General features: G+C 46.1%; 2 protein-coding genes across 2 annotated transcripts in view; one reads left to right on the forward strand and one right to left on the reverse strand.

Annotated features, from left to right (window-relative positions):
* The first annotated feature begins 379 nt into the window (after positions 1-379).
* Positions 380-27,147, forward strand: part of ARHGEF3 (Rho guanine nucleotide exchange factor 3) — a 306,144-nt gene continuing 279,376 nt past the window's right edge. The window contains exon 1 of the mRNA XM_086697858.1: positions 380-487. The gene's annotated coding sequence lies outside the window, so the exon portion shown is untranslated. The remainder of the gene's footprint in view (positions 488-27,147) is intronic.
* On the reverse strand, positions 4,379-4,964 carry SPATA12 (spermatogenesis associated 12). Its single transcript, XM_025915974.1, is given in 4 exon segments — positions 4,379-4,601; positions 4,603-4,690; positions 4,693-4,847; positions 4,849-4,964. Coding segments are annotated over 4 exon segments (582 nt in total).

The raw sequence follows: 27,147 nt of genomic DNA on the forward strand, positions 1-27,147 counted from the left end.
CACACACAGGCTCCGGCCCTCGCCGTCAGGGCAGCCCCCTAAGTCGCCACAGTCCCCTCCTGATCCGATACTTAACCCCGTGAGCCTACTCTGGGCTGTCCGCAGCGCCTTCACCGCAAGAGCTGGGGCCGGGAGGCACACCCCTTCCCCGACGCTGTAAATTCTCTCCGCCAGGGTCTGGATTAGGTGGCGGGGGAGAATGCCTCAGGGCCCAGATCCCTCCCCAGTCTTCTCAGGGACCCCGGCGGGGCTAGCGGAGGGGGAGTGCCGAGCAGCAGCCGGGCGTGACTGCGTCCGGGTCCCGCGCCACCCGGCTCCGGCGCCAGAGGGGGTCCCCCGCCCGCCTCCCGCCCACGTGGCCGGCCCGGGCTCCCCGCCCCCGGCCCCGCCCCGCCCGGGGGAGCGGCCCCCGCAGCAGCCGCCACCGCCGCGGTCGCCGCGGTGCGCTCTCCCGCTCCTCTGGGCCGAGCCAGCGCTGAGCACCGAGGTGAGTGAGGGCGGCTGGCCGCGAACCCCGCCCCTCCGCTAGACCCTCCCTGGCTGGACACCCCTGCTAGGCGCCCGGGAGCGGGCACTTTCCGGGACTGGCTCCTCCCCTGCCTTAACCCACAACCCCGAGCTGGACCCCCACCCCCCACCTCCGGGTCGCCCCTACCCGTCCCGGTGCCCGAAGCGGACTCGGCGCGCTGTCCGGTCCCGGCGCGCTCGGAGCGCAACTCGGGTGCCTGGGCGCGGCGCAGGTAGGCAGCGCCACCGCCACTCCGGACCGGCGGCCGCTCGCGCCGGAGACCCTGACTTTGGTGCTGGGAGCTCTTAGGCGAACGTTCCCAGAGCCACTTCCGGGGAGGGAGGCGCCACCTGTCCTTTTCCTTGGTGTCTTCCCCAGCCTTGGTGGGTCGCCCACAGGTCAGCGTCGCGTCGGGCGCTGCTGGTAGTGGCTCGCGGGGCTGCCGGTCACTTCGCCGCGAGGAACGCGGCTCTGGACGCGCAGGGCGGCGGCCGCGGTTCCGGGACCGCCCGGCCCGTGTGCTGGCGGCTGCATCTTTTAAATAGCGCGGCCAGAGGACCGTGAGGTAGAGGCGAGGGAGGCGGACCCCAAGGGGTTAGGGTGAATCTCGGTGCCTCATAGCCAGAGGCCGGTGAGCATTTTCTGAGTGTGGAAGTTGGCCGAGCCCGGTGGAACTGGATGCCTTTGGGCTTTGCCACGCGGTAGAGCTGCGCTTTGCACTGTCAGCCTCAACATGGGCTTGAACAGTGCTGAAACAGAGCGACTTGTTCCGAGAGGACTCTTTCCCCCTTCAATGCCAGAACCCGGCTTGCTTCCAGCACTGGGCAAAGATGTGAGAACTGCCAAACGGTAGTTGTCCTGGACGCACCCGCAGAAACTTATTTTACAGCATTTCAGGCACAACACAAGGTATAACTGTGTTTTTTCTTGGTTGGGGTGTGGAAGCGGAAAGCTTTTCTGTGTCTCTGTCTTAGCTGTATAGTCTCAGGCAAGTTACTTCACCCATCTGTGCCTTAGTTTCCTCATCTGTAAAATGAGGATAATAGTACAAATGCTAAAGTGTTGTGTGAGGTGAAAGTTCTTAGAATTGTGCCTTGTATCAAGGTAAGCTCTACTCGCTTTAGTTGTTTTGGGCTGCAAAATCCTTGGGCTTTGCAGTAATGTTTCCTATGGTTAAGCAGCCTTTTGCAAAATGTGTCTCAGAATACGAGATTAGAGATGACCTTTGTCAAGGACACTGCTGAGAAATGGGGTCTCAGACCTTCTCTGGAAGCTCTAGAGTGTGACTGGATATTTGCCTCACTGAGGGGGAGTGAATAAGGTTCCATGGGAATTCCTTCAGTTCTCAGGCCCCCTGATAGGCTGATACTGTCTCATCTCTGTGAGTGTGGGAGTGTAGTTAGGGGCCCAAAGACCTGCTCTTGTCCCCTCCCCTCCACTCCACTCACTAACCTCTAGCAAATTGTCCCTCCAGTGGAGCCTGCACCAGTTTAGCATCTTTTGGTGGTAGTAACCACAGATGGGAGTCCTGAGCCTGGGGCTCCAGGAATCTTCTGACACGTACATGAGATGCTTGGAGCACAGGTGTGTATTTTTCCAGAGAGTTCTCTCTTCATCATTTTCTGCAAAAAGCCTGCACCCCACAAAAGGGGATCCTGAATTGCTGGTGGGGACATTCTTACCTCTTGTACAGGAGCAGGCCCAAGTTCTTATGGTGTCAAGATGTCAACATTACCTGTGTCTCCTAGAGGTAGAAGCGTACACGTGTTCCTTTGTGCTCTTACTCAGGGCACACCTTCCAGTGGAAAATTCAAGTCTGTCTTGACTTGAGAAAATCTGATAAAGAAGTCAATTGGGGAAAGGAGAAGGCAAGCTGAAGGAGCAGAGATTGTTGGCCTGTCGTGGGGCTCTTAGGATGGGATGCAGTTCATAAAATTTGATTTCAAGTTGTCAGGAGACTCCTCAGGGCCTTTGCACATGCTCTTCCTGTCGCGGAACACACCCTTCTACCACTCTTCTCATGTCCGGCAGTATCTTGTCCTTTAGCTTGGATGTCTTCTCTATAGAGATGGTTTCCTTGACCACTCTGTTCAAAGCAGCCCCTCCCCCATCAGTATTGATCACATTCTCCCATTGTATTTTATTCATGGAGCGTACCTGAAATGTTCATAGTCATGTATCTATTTATGGGTTTATTGTCTGCCTCCACACAGGAGAATGCAGACTCCAAGAGTGTAGAGGTATTGCCCTCTTTACCACTGAACTCTGGCCCCTGACACACAGTAGATGCTTTATAAATGTTCCTTAGTGACAGAATGAATGAGCATCCCCTGAGTGAAGTGAGGTGAGTAAGAGCTTTTTTTTTGTTTTGTTTTTCTTAAGTAGGCTGTACGCCCAACATGGGCCTCAAACTCACAACCCAGAGATCAAAAGTCACACGCTCTTCTGACCAAGCCAGCCAGGTTTAATTAATTAAAAAAATTAATCCTTGGATGCATTATCTTAGTGGTGTATACAAATATTGTCTGATTCATATCACTTTGCACTTTGCACAGGTTGAAACTTGAGTGACAATGAAACGCTTGTATATATGATCTAATTAATGCACATTCCTGCGTGGGAGATCGCCGGTGTGGTGGGTGGAGTGGGGTCTTCTGTGGAGAGGTTTGGAGATAAGCTTTGCCTTCTTCTTCACTGTAGTGAAAACTGTTCATTCAGTTATGAAAATGGGTACACTTTTTTGTAAAAACAAAGATCGAAGATTATAGTTATTTGGAATCCTATCTGCACATGTGCCTTATCCCCTTAGCTCAGCTCATTCACTCCATTTATTCAAGAACCATTTATGGAGGTAGGGCTTGGAGACTGGCCACAGAGCAGTCAAGACTGGCAGTGTTCCTCCATTATGGTGTTACATCCCGTGGGCAGAGATGGACAGTCGACAACTAGGTCTATGATATGATATCAGGGAGTGTGTTCAGTGTAATAAACAAGATGAAGCTGGATGGGATCCACTCACCCAGAGTGAGTGGGGTGGAGGCAGCATTGGTTTAGGTCAGGGATGGTTTCTCTGAGGAAGCAATTCAAACAGAAACCTAGATGAATGTGGGGTGTGGCTATCTGGGGGAAGACAATTCTATGCATGTGGACCCCAAGGTTGTGGTTGAATTCCTGGCTTGACCAGTCAGCTCTTGAGCCCTGGACATGGTCTGTCTCACTGGGGAAGGGGGAGGGGAAATGAGACATTGTGGGCAGAACCTCCATCACCTCCTCCCCAGATCCTAGCAGGTGGCTGGCGTAAGATCTCAACACTGTGTGCTCTCATGGTTGACCAGAAGGCTTGTGCCTTCCTTTCCAGAGGCACCTGGAGTAATGGTGTTTCCTGAAACTGCCACCTGGGTGACGAGTATAAGCCTTGGGGGGGCACTGCTAGAAGTACAAACCTACACGTAGTAAGACTTGCTTCATTTCACCTGCCCTCGCCATGGACTGCCTCCTCTTTTGTGCCATTTGGTTACAAACATCTCATCACCTACAGGGAACCATCTAGAAGGAAAGTAGTTACTTAGCAAAGCTTTGATGGAAAAAAACGAAGTGATGAAAATGTATAGGATCATAGACCAGGAGATGTATGCTTCCCATTCTCCCCATTGAGTGGTTGATTGGTTGGTCATTTGATGTTATTTAACAAAGCATAAAGGAGGTATGACAGGGAGGGTTCTTGGAAAAAGTGATATCTAAGAAAAGAAAGGGATGGCTACAAGTCACTTCTCTTGGGGAGTGGCGGGGGGTGGGGGATGGAAGGAAGAGGGAAGAGCATGTGCAAAGGTCCAGATAAAGAGGTACCAGCTCTCAGATGATGCCAGATCCTCATTGGTTATGGCAGCATGTGTGCACATATGTTTTCTGTGAGTATTCTGTGGAAAAGGAACTGACATACCAGTGCTCAGTAAATGCCAGTTGATGTGAAAGGCCGTGCCTTGTGCTATTGGGCTCTACACTGACATCCTCATGTATTATCTAAAACTGTCCTGTGGCACATGCCCTCTTAGCATCCCCATCTTCCTGGCCAAGAAAGCAAGGGGGGAAGTGGAATAACTTGCCAACTGTGTCTTTCTTGAACTCTGTTCAGTTGTATCAGGGAAGGTGGAGATGAGGGGGATCTTCCCAGAAGATTGATTCAGTGATGTCAAGAGAGAGAGATGCTTTTAAATATCACTAACAGGCCTTGCTTTGGTGCACAGCGCTGTGGAATGTCAGCTCTGGGATTGCAAAGGCTGCTCCCGGCCAACCGCCCAGTCTCTGGCATGGTGAGGATTTGTTGCGGTGTTAAGTGGATCCCCAGGGTCTCTGGTGGCCACGGAGCAATGAGACTGGAGGAGGCCATTGCCTTATTTCCCCAGGAGTCTCCTGACTTTTCTAAAGTGGACCCGCAAGTCAGGACAGAGCTGGACATGGGACCCAAGTCAAAGCTGAGTGCTCCAGAAAGAGAGGCTGGGGTCCTTGGCCGGAGCTGAAAGACAAAGGAGGCAGTTTGGTGCCTTGTGTTTCAGCTAGCTAAAGATCAAACTAGTTATTTAACAGTCCAACTTAGTTCTTTGTCCAATCTGCCACCTCTACTTCCACCCAGCATATGATAACTTTATAGGTTGGGGTTTGCTGCTCCTGCTGATAGAACCCCAAGCCCTGAATTCATCTTCAATTCTGAGCTTACTGTTTTCCTGGAAGCTGGGGTGGTGATGCAGGGCAGTGGCCGACTTGAAGGCAAATTGACATGTCCGGAGGTGGTGGAGGTGATGGTTGGGGTCCTGTGTTCCAGTCTCAGCTCCAGCATTGCATTAGTAGCAAAGTGACCTCAGGCAAGGTGCCTAACCTCTGCAAGCCTTGGTTTCCTCCTCTGTGAATGGGGACAGTGGTTGGCTGTACCTTATGGGTTTGCTGTGGGGATTAAATGAGAAGATATGTGCAGAGAGCATATTCCTATCACAGCCTCTGTGCAGGAAGGGCTGGCTGTGGTCATTATCTGGTGACCTAAAACGGACACACATTACTCCGTCACTACTTTGTGCTCTGAAAGGTTTGCTCAAACACACAGAGAGTTCTTCATTCAGATTTGGGGACCTCTTCAGGGACAGGTGCTATCCTTTCTGGAGACAATTATATTAGGAGCCAAATCCGGATAGTGGAGTTGAGGGTAAATTTATTGTGAGACAGAGGTCAGGTGTGAAATGCCATGAGATGCCCTCCCCTCCTGTGGTCTCTCCCAGGCCTCCCCCTACAGTGGTGGCTTCCATGTACCCATGACCCTCAGAACCTGGCTGCTTCAATGGACTGTTCTGGTGTATCGTCACCACACCCCATTCCAGGTCACCTGCTAGACCCTCCAATGGAGCTGAACCCAACAGCCCCCCAAATACCCCAGAGGCTTTTCAACGTTAACAGCTTTGCATCCACTGTTCCTACTACTGGGAGTGCTCTTTCACTCTTATCCACATTCAGAATCTCCCACACTGCCCAGCTCCAATGGCCTTTCCCTCTTTCCTTCCCCTTTGACTAGAAAAAGAAATGCTCTTTTGTACAAGAAAGGCTGGTTATATTCTTTACATATACAAATGCAAACAAATCAGAAATTGTAGAGTAAAAAATTAAATTGTGCCTCCCCCATCCCTGGCTTGCTTCCAGAGAGAACATTTATGGTCAGCTGACTGTATATTTTTCTTATGTTTTGATGTACAGGTGTGTGTACCAGTGCATATCTTTAAAAACCAACATAATGGGCTCATTTTATATGTATTGTTCTCCAATGAGATTTACCTCATTTGACCACATGTCCAAGAGCACTTTCTCTGTTCATATGCATTTCCTCTCTTTTCACACCCCCCCACCAAGAGAGGAGAGTACAAGTTTGTATGGACATATGTTTTCAGTTCTCTTGGGTATATACCTCCAGTGGGATTGCGGGTCATATGGTAACTCTATGTTTACATTTTGGAGGACTGCCAAACTGTTTTCCAAAATGGCAGCACCATTTTGCAATCCCACTAGTAGTGTTTGAGGGTTCTGATTACTCCACCTCCTCATCAACACTTGTTACTGTCCATCTTTTTTTATTATTGCCATCCTAGTACATATAAAGTGGTATCATTGTGGTTTTGATTTTCATTTCCCTATAGCTAGTAGTGTTGAATTTTTTTTTAATTTTTTTTTTTGAGAGAGAGCATGTGAGCGGTGGAGAGGCAGAGAGAGAGGGGGACAGATGATCTGAAGCGGGCTCTGTACTGACAGCAGAGAGCCCAACATGGGGCTTGAACTCGTAAACTGTGAGATCATGACCTGAGCTGAAGTCAGTCGCTCAACCAACTGACCACCCAAGTACTCCGAACATCTTTTTTTTTTTTTAATTTTTTAGAGCAGTTTTAGTTTAGTTTTGTTTTTTAAATAATAAAATCGAAAGGAAAGTACAGAGATTTCCTTTCTACTTCCTGTTCCCACACATCCGTAGCCTCTACCATTTATGAACATCATTCGCCAGAATGGTACTTTTGGTACCAAGAATGAACCTACATTGACACATCATGGTCATCTAAGGCCCATAGTTTATCTAAGTGTTCACTTGTGGTGCTGTACTTTCAGTGGGTTTGGACCAATGTATAATGATAATTATAAACACAATGATAATATCATACAGAGTATTTTCACTGCCCCAAGAATCCTCTCTGCTCTGCCTATTCATCTCTACCCTCCTGCCCCCTACAACCACTGAGCTTTTTATTGTCTCCACAGTTTCCCCTTTTTTAAAATGTCATATAATTGGGATCAGACAGAATGTAGCAATTGGTTTCTTTCACTTAGTAACATGCATTTGAAGTTTCTCCCTGTCTTTTCATGGCTTGATAGCTCATTTGTTTTTAGTGCTGCTTAGTATTTCATCATCTGGATGTACCAAGTCTATCCATTCACCTACTGAAGAGCATTTTGGTTGCTTCTCAGTTTGGGCAGTTATGAATAAAGCTGCTTTAAATATTCATGTGCAGGTTTTTGTGTAGACATAAGTTTTCAACCCCTTAGGGTAAATACTGGATTGTATGGTAAGAGTATATGTAGTTTTGTAAGAAACCCTCCAAACTGTCTTCCAAAGTGGCTGTACCATTTTGCATCCCCCGCAACAATGAATGAAAGAGTTTCTGTTACTTTACATCCTTGGTCAGCGTTTGGTATGGTCAGTGTTTTAGATTTGGGCCTTTCTAATAGGTGTGGGGTGGTATCCTCATTGTTTTAATTTGCATTTCCCTGATGACATATGATGTGGAGGAGCATCTTTTCATATGTTTACTTGTCATCTGTATGTCTTCTTTGGTGAGGTGGCTATTATGGTCTTTGGCTCATTTTCAGATCAGGTTGTTTGTTTTCTTATTGTTGAAGTTTAAGAGCTCTTTGCATGTTTTGGATAACAGTCCTTTATCAAATATATCTTTCACAAATATTTTTTCCTAGTCTGTGGTGTGTCTTCTAATTCTCCTGGGATTATCTGTTGCAGAGCAGAAATTTTAAATTTTAGTGAAGTCCAGCTTATCAATTATTTCTTTCATGGATTGTGTTTTTGGCATCATAGCTGAAAAAGCATCACCATAGCCAAGGTCAGCTAGGTTTTATCCAATGTTATCTTCCAGGAGTTTTATAGTTTTGCATTTTATATTTAGGTCTCTGATCCATTTTGAGTTAATTTTTGCAAAGGGCATAAGGTCTGTGTTTAGATTCATTGTTTTGCATGTGGATATCCACTTATTCCAGCACCATTTGTTGAAAAGATTATCTTTGCTCCATTGTTTTGCCTTTGCTCCTTTGTTAGAGATGAGCTGACTATATTTATGGGCTATTTTTTTCCATTGGTCTATTTGTCTATTATTTTGCTAATAGTACACTGTCTTGATTATTGTAGCTTTGTAATAAGTGTTGAAGTCAGGAAATTGCAGTCTTCTAACTTTGTTCTTCTTTAACATTGTGTTGGTTGAATATCTTTTCACTTTGGAGAAGTGTCTTTCCAGATCTTTTGCCAATTTTTAAAAGTTGGTTTGTCTTTTTATTATTGATTTGTAAGGGTTCTTTATATATTCTAAATTCAGTCCCTTATCAGATATATGATTTTTAAATATTTTCTCCTGTGGATTGTCTTTTTATTTTCTTGGTTGTGTTCCTTGAAGCCTAGGATTTTAAGTGTGGTGAAGTCCAATTTATCTATTTTTATTGTGTTGCTTATGCTTTTGGTGTAAATGTTTCTCTTATTTTTAAATTTTTTTTACCGTTTATTTATTTTTGAGACAGAGAGAGATAGAGCATGAATGGGGGAGGGTCAGAGAGGGAGACACAGAATCCGAAACAGGCTCCAGGCTCTGAGCTGTCAGCCCAGAGCCTGACGCGGGGCTCGAACTCACGAACTGCGAGATCGTGACCTGAGCTGAAGTCGGACGCTTAGCCGATTGAGCCACCCAGGCGTCCCTAAATGTTTCTTAAGTATAACACCAAAAAGCATAAAGCATGAAGATTTATGCTGAAATTTTCTCCTAAGAGTTTTATAGTTTTTAGTCCTTAGGTTTAGGGCTTTGATCCAGTTTGGGTTAATTTTTATATGTGGTGTGAAGTAGAGGTACGGCCTCACTGTTTTGCATGTGGAGATCCTGTTGTCCCAGAGCCATTTGTTGAAAGGGCAGCCTTGTTGAAAATCAATTAGCCATAAATGTAAGTGTTTGTTTCTGCCCTCTTCATTCTGTTGCATTGACCTGTATGTAAATCTTTATGCCAGTACCACTGTCTTAGTTACTGCAGCTTTGTAGTAACTTTTGAGATCAAGAAGTATGCGTCTTCTCGCTTTGTCCTTTTTCGTGATTGTTTTGGCTGTTCGGGGTCCTCATATGAATTTTAGGACCAGCTTGTCAATTTTTGCAAAAAAGGCAGCTGAGATTTAATAGGGACTCATTTGAATCAGAATGTCAGTGTGGAGTTTTGCTAGTTTATCCATATCAAGTTCAGATCCTGATGCATCACTCGCTCGTTGGGTTGACACTCAGGGTCCCATCCTTGAAGCTGCAAAGACAAAGACCCAGGGACATCAGCATCTCTTTCTCTTATTGAGGTAACTGACAAGTACAGGGTAGTGTCCAATCCAAGGCTGGAGACCTTGTATAAAACATTTCAGCCTTGAATGTGTGAAATGGGAGTAGATCTGGCACTGACCAAGCATATGGCAGACTCAGCTTCCTTGTATCTGAGGGCGTGATGGAGATCCATAGAGATCCTCCTTTATTGCCCTGCCTCCATGCTTGACAAGTGCGGTGAGAACTGGGGACGCCCACCGCCCCAGAGGCACCAGGGAATGGTGGAGGGTGTTAGAGGGAGGCCGTATTTTAGCTTCTTTTATTTGGCGGGCAAAGAGGTAGGATTTCATTGAAGGAAAAGGTTCTGCTGCTAAAGCAATTTTGCCTCCTCTCCCCAAACTGGCATCATGCTTTGAAGAACGGAATAAAAATAAGAAGGGAATACTATCACTTATTAGAAGATTAGTTTACACCTCTACCTGCACTTATGCATTCCAGATGTCATGCTTTGGCACAAGTCCACAATTGTATTCTTACAGAAGAAAAAAGAAAAAGTGAAGCACCGACGTGTGTGTCACTAGGAGTCTGGTTTTCTAGACTGCAGGAACAACCCGGGGCACTACAATGGGCAATGCAAACCCACGGTGCACCGCAGCTGGGGCTAGGGGCTCCGTTTGAGACAAAATGGTGCTAATGTGTGTGAGAGGTTGGAGTTGTTTATCACAGCAATTTTAAAAAGTATTAATTTGGGCAGAGGTTTTGTTTGTTTCTGGAGGGGAAAAAGTTATATCCAATAGAAAGTATTTTGAGATCTTCAGACGCCAAGCTCCTTTGGGTTTAGCAGGTTCCCTTTACCCAAGCTGTTAGAACAGGCAGTTCGTAGGGATTTCATTCGCATTCATTACTGAGGGGTGTGTGTGCACGCCTGTGCACATGGAAAGTTAGGGGAAAAACACAATGATATAACCCAACCCCCAAACAAGGAAGCATGTGTCAGAGCTGAAGTTCCAGTCTCAGAAGATGCAGCCTAGGCGACCTTGAGTAACCTCTTTCTGTGACACATCTCCCAAGGGGTGGGGGGAACTGTTTCTCTCCAGCAGGGCTTTAATTTTACAAAAGCCCTGTGCACTCAAGTGGTTTTCTTAACAGGTCACTCACATTTTGTACGTTCTGGGCTGGGCAGGGCCTCACTAGTCCTTGGCCAGCCTTGTGAGTCAGAGAATATTTAAATGACTGCCGAGGTCTTCGAGGAGAGAGAGCTGGCAAGTGAATCTAGGGAGGTGGAGTGACTCTTAAACAGCACTGCAGTGAATGAGTGGCAGAACCGATACCAGGGTCAGCAACCCTGTTTTATTACACTAATAAAGTTGTATTATCTTTTCAAGTGAGATAATAATTATGATGCTACCAAATTCTATGGAGCACTTATTATATGGTGGAGTCTGGGCTTTCACACTTGTGTTTGACTGTGACACATTGTAAGAGATAAATCTAGGCTATAACCTGGGGTGTGTGTGTGTGTGTGTGTGTGCGCACATGCACGCACACGAATGCATGCACATGCATATCTGAAACAAAAGTTTGGTGAGACAAGACTTACCTTATGTATGTTTAGTGTCCTCTGATAATTCTTTCCTACACTAGTGAATTTGTGCTTTAAAATTTTTTTTTAAAGTTTTATTTATTTATTTTGAGAGAGAAAGTGAGAACAAGGAAGGAGGGGAAGAGGGAGAGGGAGAGAGAGAGCATCTCAAGCAGGCTTCACACGGTCAGTGTGGAGCCTGATGCAGGGCTTGAACTCATGAACCATGAGGTCATGACCTGAGCTGAAGTCAAGAGCTAGACGCTTAACTGAGCCATCCAGGCGCCCCTATGCTTTTTTTTAAATGATGGCTAAGAGACCACTAGATTTATTTCATAAATGGGTCAGAACTTACTGTTTGAAAAGCACTGTGTTAGACAGTTTGCTGTGTGTTTTACATGTACTATTTCATTTAACAACCTCAGGAAGAGGGTATTAGTATCTCCATTTTCTGATGGGGAAACCAAGGCACAGAGAGATAACTTTCCTAGGGTCACACTGTGAATGAGTAGTGGAGCTGGGCTTGCACCCAAAAAGACTAAGTCCTGTTACAAGTTCATGGTGTGAACCCAGGTCAGGCATCTATCTCCTGTAACAATCAGTGGAGAAGGTATAATTTAATATCTAATGAGTTGCTGCATATTGAGAAGGTTGCCACAAAATGGATATAAAATTAATACCACTTTTTGACCTAAAGTTGCATTTAAAAACACATGTATCCACTATGATGGCTTGGATCAATACATAGACATATTATCCTTCCTAAGTTACTGTATTTTGTGGATTTTTAATTTTTATTTTCTTAGTCATCCGATGACTTGGATGGAACTTCATGCAAGTCCAGATAATAAGGGATAATTTCTGATGGAGAGTCAGTTGTTTTGGGGGTATATTAGTCAGGAATCTCCAGAGAAACAAAACCAACATACTTACATATAAATTATATACATAAATATATATATATATATACACACACACACACACACACACACACATATATAATACCACAGTATGTATAATATAAAAGTATATATTATATAAAGATATATAATGTGTACATATATAATATGTATGTATATAATTTATAATGATATATATTTTATAATATATATTATATAACAGGATGTCTTCTCTGTCTCTGTCGATATATATCTCATACAGAGCGAGAGAGAGAGAGAGAGAGAGAGAGGAAGAAAGAGAGGGAGAAAGAGATATATTTATTTTAAGGAGGTGGTGATTCCTCTATGTGATTGTGGAGGCTTGACAGGTTTGAAATTTGCAGAGTAGGGGTGCCTGGGTGGCTCAGTCAGTTGAGCGTCTGACTTCAGCTGAGGTCATGATCTCATGGTTCATGGGTTCGAGCCCTGTGTCAGGCTCTGTGCTGACAGTGTGAAGCCTGATTGGGATTCTCTCTCTCCCTTTCCCTCTTCCTACACCCATTTGTGTTCTCTCTCTCAAAAATAAATAAACATTAAAATCTGCAGAGTAGGTTGGCAGGCTAGAGACTCAGGGAAGAGTGGCCATTCAAGTTCAAAGGCAGTCTGTTGTTAGAATTCCTTCTTGCTAGGGGAGGTCAGTCTTTGTTCTATGAAGGCCTTCAACTGATTGGATCAGGCCCACCCAAATTATGAAGAACAGTTTGTTTTACTCAAAGTCTACTGATTTAAATGTTAATTTCATCTAAAAAAAAAAAAAAAAACCTGACCCTTCACAGAAACTTCTAGAATAATTTTTAATGTTTATTTATTTTTGAGAGAGAAAGAGAGAGAGGGAGAGGGAGAGGGAGAGGGAGAGAGAGAGAGAGAGAGAGAGAGAGAGAGAGAGAACAAGTGGGGGAGGGGCAGACAGCAAGGGAGACACAGAATCCAAAGCAGGTTCTAAGCTCCGAGCTGTCAGCACAAAGCCCAACACAGGGCTTGAACCCATGAACCACGAAATCATGACCTGAGCTGAAGACAGACACTTAACCAATTGAGCCACCAGGCACCCCTAGAATAACTTTTGACCAATATCTGGGCACTGTGGTCTAGACAAGTTGACACATAAAATTAAGCATAATAGGGAGTAAGATACTGTTTGAAGTTGTTCAGAAGAAACGAAAAATGCAGTGGGAAGCGGGACTGTGATACTGTTACAAATAGGAGGGCATTTCAGAAAGAACTCCCTCTCCCATGATTGATTGCCAATTAAGCCCGTCCCTGGTTCCCATGCAGTTATAGGAGCACAGCATGGGTTGGCGGATGGGAGGGGGTAGCAGGTGCAGATTTTCTTGCTTTGACTTGAATGGATTTTTCTGACATTTCTTTTTTAGACCAGAGACCTGAGAGTTCATGGCCCTAAGTAAATAGAGCCATTTATCTCCAGCCAGCGGGTGCTTGTTCAGTGGATTTTTCTGTAGGGACTGTGTGTGCTGATGTAGCATTTGTATCTCAGCCTAAACTTGGAAGACTTTGCTCCCCTCTCGGATGCCTCAAGCTACCAAGTAACCTGTGGGTCACTGGCCACAGGAACTACCTGGGGCTGTTTGGGTGGGAACTCAGGCTGTATATGAGAACATGGTTATCAAGACAATATTAAATTTATTATCTTTTTCATTTTCTCTTATTTTTATTAAGGTATAATTAAGGTATAAAATTGATTCTTTTAAAGGGTGTGACTTAGCAGTTTTTAGTATATTCACAAAATTGGGCAGCCATTACAACTATTTAACTCCAAAACATTTTCATCAGCCCAGAATATAGCTTTTTTTTTTTTTTGGAAAGTAATTTAAACATTTGAGAACACTGTCTGCCAGATCAGTCCCATCAGCAAACAAACATGCTGTTATTTGTCCCAACTTAAAGAAAACCCCCCACAACCCAAACACTCTGGTCACCTTACTTCTCCCTCCAGTTATGACCCTATTTCTCTTCAGTTTAGAGCAAAACTTTTTGAAAGAATTGTTTGGACTTGCTTGCTCTAATTTTTTGTCTCCCTGTCTCTCTCACTTGTTAAAAAAAAAACTTGTGATAAAATATGTATAACATAAAACTTAGCATCATGACCATTTTTAAGTGTCCAGTTCAGTAATGTTAAGTATGTTCACGCTATTATCCAACAATCTCCAGAACTTTTTCATCTTACTAAATGGAAACTCTGTTGCCATCAGTTCTCCATTTCTCCCTCCACCCAGCCCTGGGTAACTACCACTCCACTTTCTGTCTCTATGAATTTACTGACTCTAGATACCTCATGTAAATGGCATCAATACAAATAAGGCAGTGTTTGTCTTTTGTATGTGTGACTGGCTTATTTCACTCAGCATAATGTCTTCAAGGTTCATGTATGTTACAGCAGGTGTCATTAAGGCTGAATAATACTCCATGGTATGTATATACCACACTTTGTTTCTCCATGCATCCGTTGAAGGACAGTTGGGTTGTTCCCACCTTTTGGCTATTGGAATACTGCTGCTATTCCATTCTTCCGTGAACCCATGAAACCCAGCAGGCTTAGGTTCCCCTCATGAACATCTCCTGCTGACTGCCACGTTGCTCATCCCCATCGCTTATTCTCTGGCCCACCCAGCCTGGTGACCAGCTGCGTTGGCCACTGGTGGTCATGTTCTCTTTCTTGAAGCGCTTTCTTCACCTGGCTTCCAGGGCACCTTACTCTCCTGGTCCTCTTCCCACATGTCAGTTAACAGTGACTCCATCCTTTTGATGGTTCAGACCCAAAGCTTGGGGTGTCATCTTTGACCCTTATATCTTTTATCTCTGCACTTATCAGAAAATCCCACTGTGCATACTTTCAAAATATAGCCAGCATGTGGCCACTGTTTACCCATTGTCCAAGCTACTCTCCCCTCTCACCTGAGTGAATATGTCGATCTCTTTGCTGGTCTCCCAGCCTCTGACCTTACCTCCTTCCAGCTTGTTCTCACCCCAGCCTCTGACCTTACCTCCTTCCAGCTTGTTCTCAATTCACAGCCAGAGGGATCCTCCTAAAGCGGGGGGGTGGAGGGGAGATTGCCACCCTTTTGCTTAAAACCCTCGAAGGGCTCCCATCTTCTCCCACAGCAGAAGCTAATGTCCCCCAGTGGCCTACAGGACCCCCATGATCTGGCTGTGTTCATCTCCTTCCTTAGTTTGTTCTTCCCCTCATTATCCTAGCCTGGTCACATCAGCCTCAGCGCTCTCCTCTAATTGAATACCCCAGAACCTTTGTGCTTCCTGTTCCCTGTTCCCTCTGCTGGGATTTTTCTTCTCCTGACTTTGGCATAATTTAGTCCCTCACTTCCTTCAGCCTTTACTCAGACACCACCTTCCCTAACTGTCATGTCTAAACTATTACCACTCTCCCCAATTCCCCTCTCTCTCTTCCTCGATTTATTTTGTCTCCTTACTCCTATCACTATCTGACGTAGAGGATATTTTGCTTATTCATCTTGGGTTTTTTTTTTTGTTTGTTTGTTTTTTGTTTTTTTTTTGTTTTTTTGTCTGCTTCCCACACTGGAATGTAGATTCCACAAGGACAAGGTTTTTTCTTCTGTTTTCCTCCCTGATGTATCCCTAGCACCCTGCTTCCCACCAGGTAGGACACTCAGTAAATATTTGTTGAAACAATAAATGATAGTTGGGAAAATAGAGATAAAAAGTCATTTATGATTCTACCATTATGATACAACTCTTGCCTGCATTTTTCTTACCTGTGAATTGTTCATATAGGTAGGTTATGTGTGCCTGTGTCTTCTGTCTTTTCCCACCAGGCATTCCTGTACAGACCTCTTTTTTTTTTTTTAAGTTGCTAGGCAATCTTCATGATTATTACTTGTTAAATAGCTACATAATGTTTCACTGTGTGGATGTAGCAACTTGATTTATTTAACCTTGTTTTGTTCATTACTATTGGACAGCTTCCAATTTGTTGCTATTGTAGATTACACCACCATGAGTGTCTGTGTTGGACATTTGCCATGCCTCCCTCCTTCTCCTCTGGAAGGAGTCCCCATTCTCCCGAGGGTGGGTGGGGGCCTGGGTGGGGGCTGTGGCCCAGGCTGGGCCCATAGTGGTCTCCACCCCCTGGCTGTGGTGATTGGCTTAGGGCCCCATATAGGTACAGCCAAGCCAGGCCATGGGCTTCTCCCAGCTCACCCTAACTTGCTTAGAAGCGGCAGAGAAGATGCTCAGAGGCACCGGGTCCAGGGCAGTAAGGACAGGTTCCCAGGGTTGCAGTGGGGACAGTGTGAGGAAAAGGTTGGGCACATCATCTTTGGATCCAGTGTCTTGACTGAGCTGTTCCAGTATCCTTTCAACAAATCCCCCTTTTCACCAATCTAGATGGAGTTGGATTTCTCACTGCAAGGAGTGAGTCTAGATAAATCCAACCAGGGGACCATCCCCCATACCCTTTTTTGGTTGTTCCTAGGTCAGAGCAAGGAAGGATGATACAGACCTAAGTCAGGCGTTGTTCAGGGCTGCAAATGCATGTGGGCAGAAACAGCTCCATTTCTTTGTCACACTGGAGAAACAATGTAACAGTGTCATCTGCCTGGGTTCAGAGGCATAGCACCGCCCTCTGACAGGGGTAATCGCAGCTTCCTTGTCTGTAAAATGAGGATGAAAATAATCACACTCCACCTCAGGAAACTGTTTTGAAAGCACGGACTCAAACAGATACCTGCACACCCATATTCATAGCAGCGTTATTCACAGAAGCTAAAAAGTGGAAACAACCCAAGTGTCTGCTGGTAGATGAATGGATACACAAAATGTGTAGTTATGTACAATGGAGTATTACTGGCCATAGAAAGGGAGGAAATTCTCACACCTGTTTCAACATGGATGACCCTTGAAAACATGATGAGTGAAATAAGGCAGACACAAAAGAACAGATACTGTATGATTTCACTTCTTCCTAGAATGGCAGGTTCATAGTGACAGAAAATAGACTAAAAGTTACCAGGAGTCAGGGGAGGGGAGAATGGGGAGTTATTTATTATTTATTGGGTACAGAGCTTCTGTTTGGGATGATGGACAAGTTTTGGAGGCAGATGGTGGTGATGGTTGTACAACACTGTGAATACACTTAATGCCACTGAATTATACACTTAAAAACGGTTAAAGTGGTAAATTTTATGTGTATTTTCCTATAATAACAAAAAAGTGTCAGAGGAGTCAGAGGAGTTAGAGGGTGTGAAATGGGTGTGAATGTCACAACGAGTCTCCTGGACTTTTTCCTCACAGGTTAAAGTTAAATCAAAATGGAGCAGACAGCAAAAAAGAGGTGCTGGTGGGAGGCGGGGGTGGCCGGTAAAACCACTCACAAGGGCCCGGAGTGTCCCTCTAAGATCTGCTGCTGCAGGCGGGGATCTGGTGTGGCAGGAACGAGTCAGCCTGCCAGTGTGCACAGACAGAGTGTTCTCAGTGATTGTGGGCAGGCCAGTCGGATCCTTGGGTCAGATGGGCTCAGCCCAGGACTGGAGCCCTTGTGAGTCACAGCTCAACCCCAGAGAACAAAGGGATGTGGCAGGGAGGGGCTGGGCTGTGACTCAGAGGCCACTGCTGCCCTGAGCTTCCTCCAGGTGTATGCCCTCTCCAACTCGGCTTCCCCCTGTGAGGTGCAGCCAGATGTACCCACTTGCCATGCAGGCCATTAGGAAGGCTCCCCAGCAGAAGCTAGAAGCTGCCCAGAGTTCTTTTGCACCTCCTTTAGAAAACAAAAGCTACTATGCAGTAGCTACACCCGTGGCGCACTTGGTGTGGACCTGCCTGGCTCAGGGCTCTGCACACTTTATCTCTTTCACGCCTCTGCTTCATCCCATCAGCTAGTCCTATTAGCCCTGTTTTACAGAAGAGGAAATTGGCTAATGGGGTGAAGCAACTGCCTGAGGCCCCCAGGCTGCAAAGGGCAGAGATTCAGGAGCCTGGATTTGTAACCATGCCAATGTATACACCCACACTTGTGCACACACACACACCTGCTCATGGAAGGTTGGACTCCAAAAGGTGAGCTATCTCTAGGTCATAGGTTTAGAGAGAAATTTCATAATTTTTCCTTATGCTTATGGAAAAAAGTTAGAAAATACAGATAACATATTTTACAATTAAAACATATTAAATATGGTTGCATTCTAGCATTTCAGGTCATTCTTATGAGTCCCTTTGGGACCTAGAAAAGTGAATGACAGTAAGCACTCACTGAGTACTGAGTGCCACTCACTGTGCGAGATTAGGGGTATCAGAGTCATGACAGTTCTGTCCAGAGTTTGTAACACTGCATTGGCATTTCAAAAAGACCAGGCTCATTGGGAACAAGTTACCATAAACATTACAATAGATAAAATAGGGAGTAACAGAGATTGCCCCAGGAGGGAGCAAACTATAGTACTCATTAACAAGGTGTTACTTTTCTGTGTGTAAAAGACATGCCTTGTTTTATGGAAATAATTTTTTTTCTTGGTTCTTTTCTTTTTTAATTTTTTTTTTTTGATGTTTATTTATTTTTGAGAGAGACAAAGACAGAGTGCGAGCAGGGCAGGGGCAGAGAGAGAGGGAGACACAGAATCCGAAACAGGCTCCAGGCTCTGAGCTGTCAGCACAGAGCCCAATGCGGGGCTCGAACCCACGGACCGCGAGATCATGACCTGAGCCGAAGTCGGACGCCCAACCGACTGAGCCACCCAGGCGCCCCTTGGTTCTTTTTTTTTTTTTTAATGTTTATTTTATTTTATTTTATTTTTTTTTTTTTTAATTTTTTTTTTTCAACGTTTATTTATTTTTGGGACAGAGAGAGACAGAGCACGAACGGGGGAGGGGCAGAGAGAGAGGGAGACACAGAATCGGAAACAGGCTCCAGGCTCTGAGCCATCAGCCCAGAGCCTGACGCGGGGCTCGAACTCCCGGACCGCGAGATCGTGACCTGGCTGAAGTCGGATGCCTAATCGACTGCGCCACCCAGGCGCCCCGTTATTTTATTTTATTTTTGAGGTGGGGGAGGGGAAGGGGGGGACAGGGGATCTAAAGCAGGTTCTGCACTGACAGTAGCTAGCCTGATGCAGGGCTCAAATTCACAAACCATGAGATCATGTCCTAATCTGAAGTCTGATGCTCAACCAGCTGAGCCACCCAGGAGCCCCTAATGGAAATAAATTTGTTTTTTTTTTTTTTTTTTTAAGATTTTTATGTAAAAGAGATTATGGGAGATATGTATGTAGCCTTCCTTGTTTTACAGTCACTTCTTGAGGGATGTGGCAAGGGACAGCCATGAAAAGTTAAAGCCCTGTAAATACGGGAAAAGGAAATTCATTTTAGCCAATAGTTTCAATATGGTCTCCTGAAATGTTACCAGAGTTGCTAATTTGGTGGTGAAATTGACTCATTTAGATGTCCCCTCCTCAATCTTTGCCTAGGAGGCATTCATTCATCCATCCATATATGGTTGAGGTTACTTCACTGGGAGGAGTATAGAAGAAATAAGATTAGGAATGAGTTGACCATTGAAGTTGTATGATGGGCACACGTCTTTCTAATTCTGTATGTGTTTGAACTTTGGCATTCAAAAAAGTTAAAATATATAGTGTTGAGCTTTTATGTTGGGCCAGGCTGTATGCTGGGTGCTGGGGAGGCCTTGGTGGCCAAGACAGGCTCAAACTGCCCTTCTGGAGTCAACAGACAGACTCATTCAGGAAACAGGTATTAATCAAATCGTCACATGATTGCAAGTAAAACTATAGCTGATACAAGGGCTGAGAAGCCATGAGCAGAAATGCAAAAGTCTGCAATGTAAACACCATCCCACCAAGGATTGGAGGAGGAATTTAGAGTTCTCAGCTTGAGGTATCACCAAGGGGGAAAGTGTGTGTGTGTGTGTGTGTGTGTGTGTGTGTGTGTGTGTGTGTGTATGCATGTGTATACCAGCACATTCAAGGCTGAGAGCTGTCTTCATGGGTCTTTGCCTGCCTGAACCGTCGTGTGATAGAAGGATTTCAAAGTAGACCAGTTGACTGAATGCCCTTCACCCTCTTAGAGAGCTTGTGTGACACATATTCAAGACAATTGAGGTGTAGCATAATCCTCCAATGGATTCCAGTTCTGCTTAGAAAAAAAGCCAAACCTTTTCTTACCTTCAGCTACACACTCTGCCACTCCCTGTCATGCCTTCTAGCAAGATCCCAATCTCTGTTCTTTCTCCACCCTTGAGTATGCCATTCCTTCCATCCAGAATGCTCTTACCCCTTCTCTTCTCAGAGCCAGCTCCTTTCCACATGTAGGTCTTGGCTCAAACGTTACAAGGGAGAATTCCCCTCAGTTCTCTCTGTTCACTTTCTCTTCCCTTTGTTTTCGTAGTCCCTTCCCCAGGCTGTGAGCATGGTGATATCAGAGGCTATGTCTGGTCATACCCTGTGGCCTCCCTAACCTCCAGCCTGTAGATGCAGAGAGTGGGCACCCAGCAGACCTGAGAGCCAGGTGCTGTCTGACGTTGTCTCTGTGCATATTCCTACTTAATCATTTTGCACTTTAAAAGGATTTTGACCTATACACAATTGTCGAGTGGACTTGTGGGAATTTGTGGAAGCTTCCCATGAGATGAGAGTGCTTTGTATATTGTGTCCAGAAATTCTCTCAAATGATAGGGACATGTACATCTGAACTCTGTTGGGCTGTGGGTTGTGGGCTGTAGAATCCTGTAAAGGCTAGGGGTGTGTGGGAAGGCACATTTTCCTCTGGAGGTGACAGCGATTGGTCCTTCTTGTGTGTCTGGTTTGTGGTCACGCTTAAAGAACTTAAAGTACATGCCAGCCACCCCACCTCATACCATATATAAAAATAACTGGAGATGAGTCGAGGACCTAAATGTGGAAAGCAAATCAGTAGAGCTTCTAGAAGATAATAGAGAAGAATGAAAATTAGGCTAGACACAGATTTCTTAGACAAGACCATGAAAAGCACTATCATAAAGGAAAAAATTTATAAATTGTACTTCATTAAAATTAAAATTGAGAACTCTTTATCAAAAGACCCTATTAAGAGAGTAAAGAAGCAAACTGCAGTCTTGGAGAAGATTTTTTTTTTTTTAATTTTTTAAAATGTTTATTTTTGAGACAGAGACAGAGCATGAGCAGGGGAAGAGCAGAGAGAGAGAGAGAAAGAGAGAGAGACAGAACCTGAAGCAGGCTCTAGGCTCAGAGCTGTCAGCACAGAGCCTGACACAGGGCTCGAATTCATGGACCGTGAGATCATGACTTGAGCCGAAGTCGGACACTTAACCGACTGAGCCACCCAGGTGCTCCTGGGAAAAGATATTTGAAATACATATGTCCAACAAAAGATTCATATCTAGAATATATAAAGAACTTCTCCGAACCAATAAGAAATAGACAACCCAATATAAAAAAGACGAAAGACTTGAGCAAACATGTCACCAACGAGGATTCCAAATGACCAATAAACATATGGAAAGGTGCTTAGCCTCAGGAGTCATCAGAAAATTTTAACCACAATGAGATAATACTGTATATGCATCCAGAATGGCTAGATGAAAAAGACTGGACAATAAGAGTGTTGTTAAAGATACGGAGCAGCTGGAACCCTCACATACTGCTGGTAGGGGTAGGGATTGGTACAACCACTTTGGAAAGTCATTTTGGCAGTGTCTACCAAAGCTAAACATATGCCTACCTGTGCTGTAGCAGTTCTACTCCTACATGTATACCCAAGAGAAGTGAGTGCATATGAACGCCCAAGGACTTGGACATGAATGATCATAGTAGCTTTATTCATCATTACAAAAACATGGAAGTAACCCAAATGCCCATAAACAGCCATACGGGTGAGCAAATTGCATATCCAAGCAGAATACACTGCAATAATGTAAAAGAGCCTTTGGGAGGGGCATGGTGAAACCTTCTAGGGGGCTGGAAATGTTTTATATTTTGATTTGGTTGGTGAGTACATGGAAGTATAAATATGTAAAAACATTATTGAGTTGTACACTTAAGATTTGTGTAGTTTATGTGTGTCACAAACGATTTTATTGATGTATACATTGGAAAAAAAAATGCCTGGTAGTCTTTTTCTAGAGTCCTTGGAGGAGGGCTGGAGGGAATGAAGCAGTGTCAGAGGCCAGGGCAGGCTGGAGGGGAGGCCTGAGTTCTCCCTGTGATAGAGCTCTTCCTCCCTGCCCCCAACCCTTTCTCCCCCAACCCCCACCCCGTGCTGGCAGCACCTGCTGCTCCTGTGTGTTCCTCCTGGTCCTCACCCATCCCCCCTCACACTCTGCAGTGTGAGCAATAACCACCACTGGCTGCTGGCATGGTCCTTACCTGGCAGATAAGATCAGCTCTTGAGAGGGAGGGTGGCCTTTCCTAATTGTGGTGCTGTTTTTTTTTTTTTTTATTTTTTTTTTTAACGTTTAATTATTTTTGAGACAGAAAGAGACAGAGCATGAACAGGGGAGGGGCAGAGAGAGAGGGAGACACAGAATCTGAAACAGGCTCCAGGCTCTGAGCTGTCAGCACAGAGCCCAATGCGGGACTTGAACTAGACAACCGCAAGATCATGACCTGAGCTGAAGTCAGACGCTTAACCAACTGAGCCACCCAGGCGCTCTGATGCTGTTTAAAGGAGAGATGCATCTATCTGGTGCTTTCCTCGGACTCTCTGTAATGTCCCAGCCTGGAAAGGGAGGGAACCTGCCTATTGGCTAGTGTTCCCTGAAGCCCAGGATTAAACGATGGTGGTGGCTGGTGTTAACCAGATAGGTTAGAGAGGATCCAGCCGAGGAAGTGGAACCTGCCTTTGTCTGCCCGGGCATATCACTCAGCACACACACCCTGGGCTGATCCTCAACAACAAATTAAAGCTTGTTCTGTAGATTGCCTGTGGCAGCCGGTTGGCCCTGCTGGGACAGATCTTTGAGCTGAATGGCCCTCAGTGTCCCAGGGCATGGTGTGTGAATGGCCCTCAGTGCCCCTGGGGCATGGTGTGTGAATGGCCCTCGGTGCCCCTGGGGCATGGTATATGCTCCAGAGGGTCTCTGGCTCTGGGATTGGGTGCTCTTGCAGGTGTCCTTCTGACAGGAGAAGGCCATGCTTCATTTCCAGTTCCATGGGCTGGCTGGTTGGAACAGTATAAGCATCAAAAAACTGCATGCCTTTTGGGACACCTGGCTGGCTCGGTCAGTTAAGGGTCCGACTCTTGATCTCAGCTTAAGTCTTGATCTCAGGGTTGTAAGTTCAAGCCTACTTAAATAAATGACAACAAAAACACCCCCCCCCCCCCCCCCCGCAAAACTGCATGCCTTTAAAAAAGTTTAGTGCAAACTCATTTGATGAGCAAACCTGACCTGAGTTAATAGGAGGCTATTTATAGTATGTGGCAGAATAGTCACATGTACACCTGCAGATGTACTTATGGATTTGACTATGGATGTCACACCTCACCCTGCTGGTTTCTTACAGAACATAGTGTATACACTTTGTATTACCTTTCTAATGTGCAAACATTATGAATTCTGAAGCACATCCAGCTCCAAGATGGGAAGAGGGACTGTGGACTTGCCTGCTATAGTTTATTCTCCAGTTCGCTGGTTAGGTCACTGTTTCTTTTTTGCCAATATAGAAGGATCCTATGGTGAGCATCCTTGATAGACTTGGAATTACTGGATCAGTAGGGCATGCAGATTTTAAATTTTGGTGGTTATCGGCAAAATGCCTTTCAAAGAGAAGAGAGGAAGTAATTCTACCAATAGTGTGTACACATGAATTTGGTCATATTACTCCCCTGCTTCCAAGAGCCTCTTTGGCTGCCCCCAGGCTTAGGTCCTAGCTCCTTTCTGTGGTGTTCACAGCCTTCTTGTCCCAGTCTGGCCCTGGCCTGTCTGCCCAGTCTCTGACTCCATGGCTTCTCTGCCACCACCATACCTGGGCCTCAGACCAGCTGCAAAGTCCCGTGGCCGGTCAACAACCACCCTCTACCCCCACCACACATACCCCTACTGTGTCCCCAGGGGCTCAGCCATAGACAGAGCTACCCCTGCTCTGTGGCCTTGCCTTCTGGAGGAAGCTGGGGATCTATCTGGTGTTCCTGGGAGGTTGCTAAAGGCCTCTGAGCTGAAGGAGCTAGAGCGAGGGGAACGGAGAGGATACTCTGGAAGGCCCTGCAGCAAACCTGGGGGAAGGATTTGTAACTTAAGGCCTGTGAGGAGGCCTTGCAGAGGATTAAGCCAAGGAGTGACCTGGCTGACTGGGCTTGTATTTTAAATACCACAGGTCATCATGGACTCAGTTAGTGGTACTAGACGTTGAATTCAAGAGAAGGAGGTGGAGGACAGTGGGCCAGGCCTGATTGTACATAAGGAGTAACAAGAGAGAAGGGTCAAGGACACCTCTCAGGTCTCTGGATTCACAGAGTGGGTGGACAGACGTGTCCTTCTCTGAGGCTGGGACTTGGGAGGAGGAGGGAATGGTAGTGAAAAGAGCAAGTGCTCTGGCTATTGGGGTTCAAATCCCAGGCTTGCTGGCACCAGGACTTCGGACAGGCCGTTTCACCTGCTCTGAGCCCTGTGCTGCCATCTGGACCATGGGGATTAAGACAGTCCTCTTGCAGGGCTGCGGTGAATATTGCCAGTGGTCAAGGGGTTGGCGTGTAGTGGATGCTGGATAACATCTTCCCTCCCTTGTGCCTTGAAGCCACCCGAAGCCTAGCCCCTCTGTCAGAACTACCTGCCTAGCCATCAGTTTCCAGATTCCTCTCCCTTTCAGGCCTTGCTTTGGTTTTCCCACTGGATTGTGAGGCTCTCAGAATCCAAATCACAGGTGGTGGAGCCTGGACGTCTGCATTTTTGAGAATTTCCCCAGGTGAACCCAGCTACTTTATGAATAGCAGGAACTGTGTCTTCTCAGAGCTGGTCACATGGGCAACTGTGGGTAAATGGTCCTAGAATCACGAATGCATGAATGGCTGAAGCATCCACGATATGGCTGTGATCTCCCACAGATAAAACAGCAGGCGGGACTGATTCTGTTTCCAGAGCAGCCCTGGGCTGGGCTGGCTGCCTCAGAGTCACCTGAGAGGGGCCTTTAAAGTGCAGATTCCCAGGCCCAGCCTTGGTGATTGATTCAGAAGGGCTGAGCTTGGGCCAAGCATGTCTCTACACATGGATGATTCTGTGCTTTGCCGCATCAAGACACCTGTGGGTTCTGAGGGCTGTGGGTCCTCCTGGCTCTGACATCCTGTGACTCTCTCATGGAAACTCAAGGCCCTTGTCCTCAGCCACATGCCCTGGCACATCCTGCCTGCTGGATGAAGTTGGTGCCAGGTCACCAGGTGGGGTTTCTGGGGAGTGGCAGCAGCTCCTCCCCTCCTACTATTAGCAGGAATTAAAATGTCCTGCTGTTTTGAACTCAAGTGTCCCTCTGCTGCCACCAAAACTTACACAAGGGCAAGTGTCTTTATTACAGTTGATGTCCCAACAACTTGGGGACCGGTGCCTCCAAATTTGCTTTGGGTTGTGGTCTCATGCTCCCTGCCAGCCTCTTGGAAGGGGAGTGATGGGGAACAGCTGTTGTCACTCACAGGGCTCGAATGCCAGGCTTCGCCTCCGGAAGCATCTGCCCCTTTCCGTTGTCCGCTCCTCCCTGGACACAGGGGAATGATTATCACCAAGTGGAAGGGGCCTCCTTCACTCCTGTCTCCCTGCTGTCTGCAAATCTCCGGTTGGGTTTTGTGGAAGGTGCAGTCTTGCTCTTGACCTATGCAAGGCTGGTATGTAATAGAGGCCCCACTGTGGCGTCAGAGGGGCCTCCCCGGCTCATTCTCGGCAGTGAGTGAATGTTCAGCAGCCAGCGGAGCCAGGCCAGTGTCGGACATGCGACTTGGCTGACATGGCTCCAGATTACTCATTGCTTGCTGTCATTTCTTGTGCGCGTTGTGGGTGTGTGCAACTCTTGGAGACGTAGGGATCTGGAATCCTAGAGGGGGATCTGGCAAAGCCTGGGGGTCAGGGAGGAGGGGGCTGGGTGGGCTGACTCTCTGGGCTAGCAGGAAGGGGGGAACGCTCCAAAGCTTATCTAGGGTGACTGTCACTCAAGTCACTATCTTCTTTATTACCGTGACTGAGGTGGCAGTTTACTGCTGCCTGAGATCTCTGTGCCTGTATAGTCTTGCCTTCTAGGTGGGTCTGGAATGGTTCTTCACCAGGTGTTTTTTTGTATTGTGTGGAAGGGCTCTCCCCTGCTTCATTCTATCCTCCTGAAGCTTCAGGTTCTGTTCCCTGGGCTCTTAAACCTAGATGCCTGGGCCACTTCATCCCAGCCAGGTCTCCTCTCATACACCCAGCCTCCCAAGACCCGCAGCACTGACTGTGACGTGCACTCTGGAGCTTACTCACCGTGGGACCTCTGAAAAGTTAACTTTTCCTCGAGTCTCTCTGCTGTCTTGTCTTTTTGTTTTTTTGTGAAGTGGGAGGGCACACTAACCTTTGTGAAGCCCTGTGCCGGGCTCTTCACTTACACCGTTTCATTGAATTCCTACAGAAGCCTCAGGAGGTAGATACCATTATGACACCTCTTTTACTTGGGGAAACTGAGGCACAGGAGTCCTTTCCAAGCTCTCATAGCTGCTAAGTGGTAGAAGTCAAATTACAGTCCCAATCGTTTTAACTTCAGAACCCAAGGCCTCAGTTGTTATCTGTGTTGTGAATGTGTTTATAATTTGCCACGTAAGATGTTCCAATACTAAATGGAAGATCAGGGGCGCCTGGGTGGCTCAGTAGGTTGGGCGTCCGACTTTGCCTCAGGTCGTGATCTCGCAGTTTGTGAGTTCGAGCCCCGCGTCGGGTTCTGTGCTGACAGCTTGGAGCCTGGAGACTGCTTTGGATTCTGTCTCCCTCTCTCTCTGCTCCTCCCCTGCTCATGCTCTGTCTCTCTCTGTCTCAAAAATAAATAAAACATTAAAAAAAATTTTTTTTAAATAAAAAAATAAAAA

Source organism: Puma concolor, chromosome A2, assembly GCF_028749965.1.
Source record: "Puma concolor isolate L17-30 chromosome A2, mPumCon1.1.hap2, whole genome shotgun sequence".
Classification (NCBI taxonomy): Eukaryota; Metazoa; Chordata; class Mammalia; order Carnivora; family Felidae; genus Puma; species Puma concolor.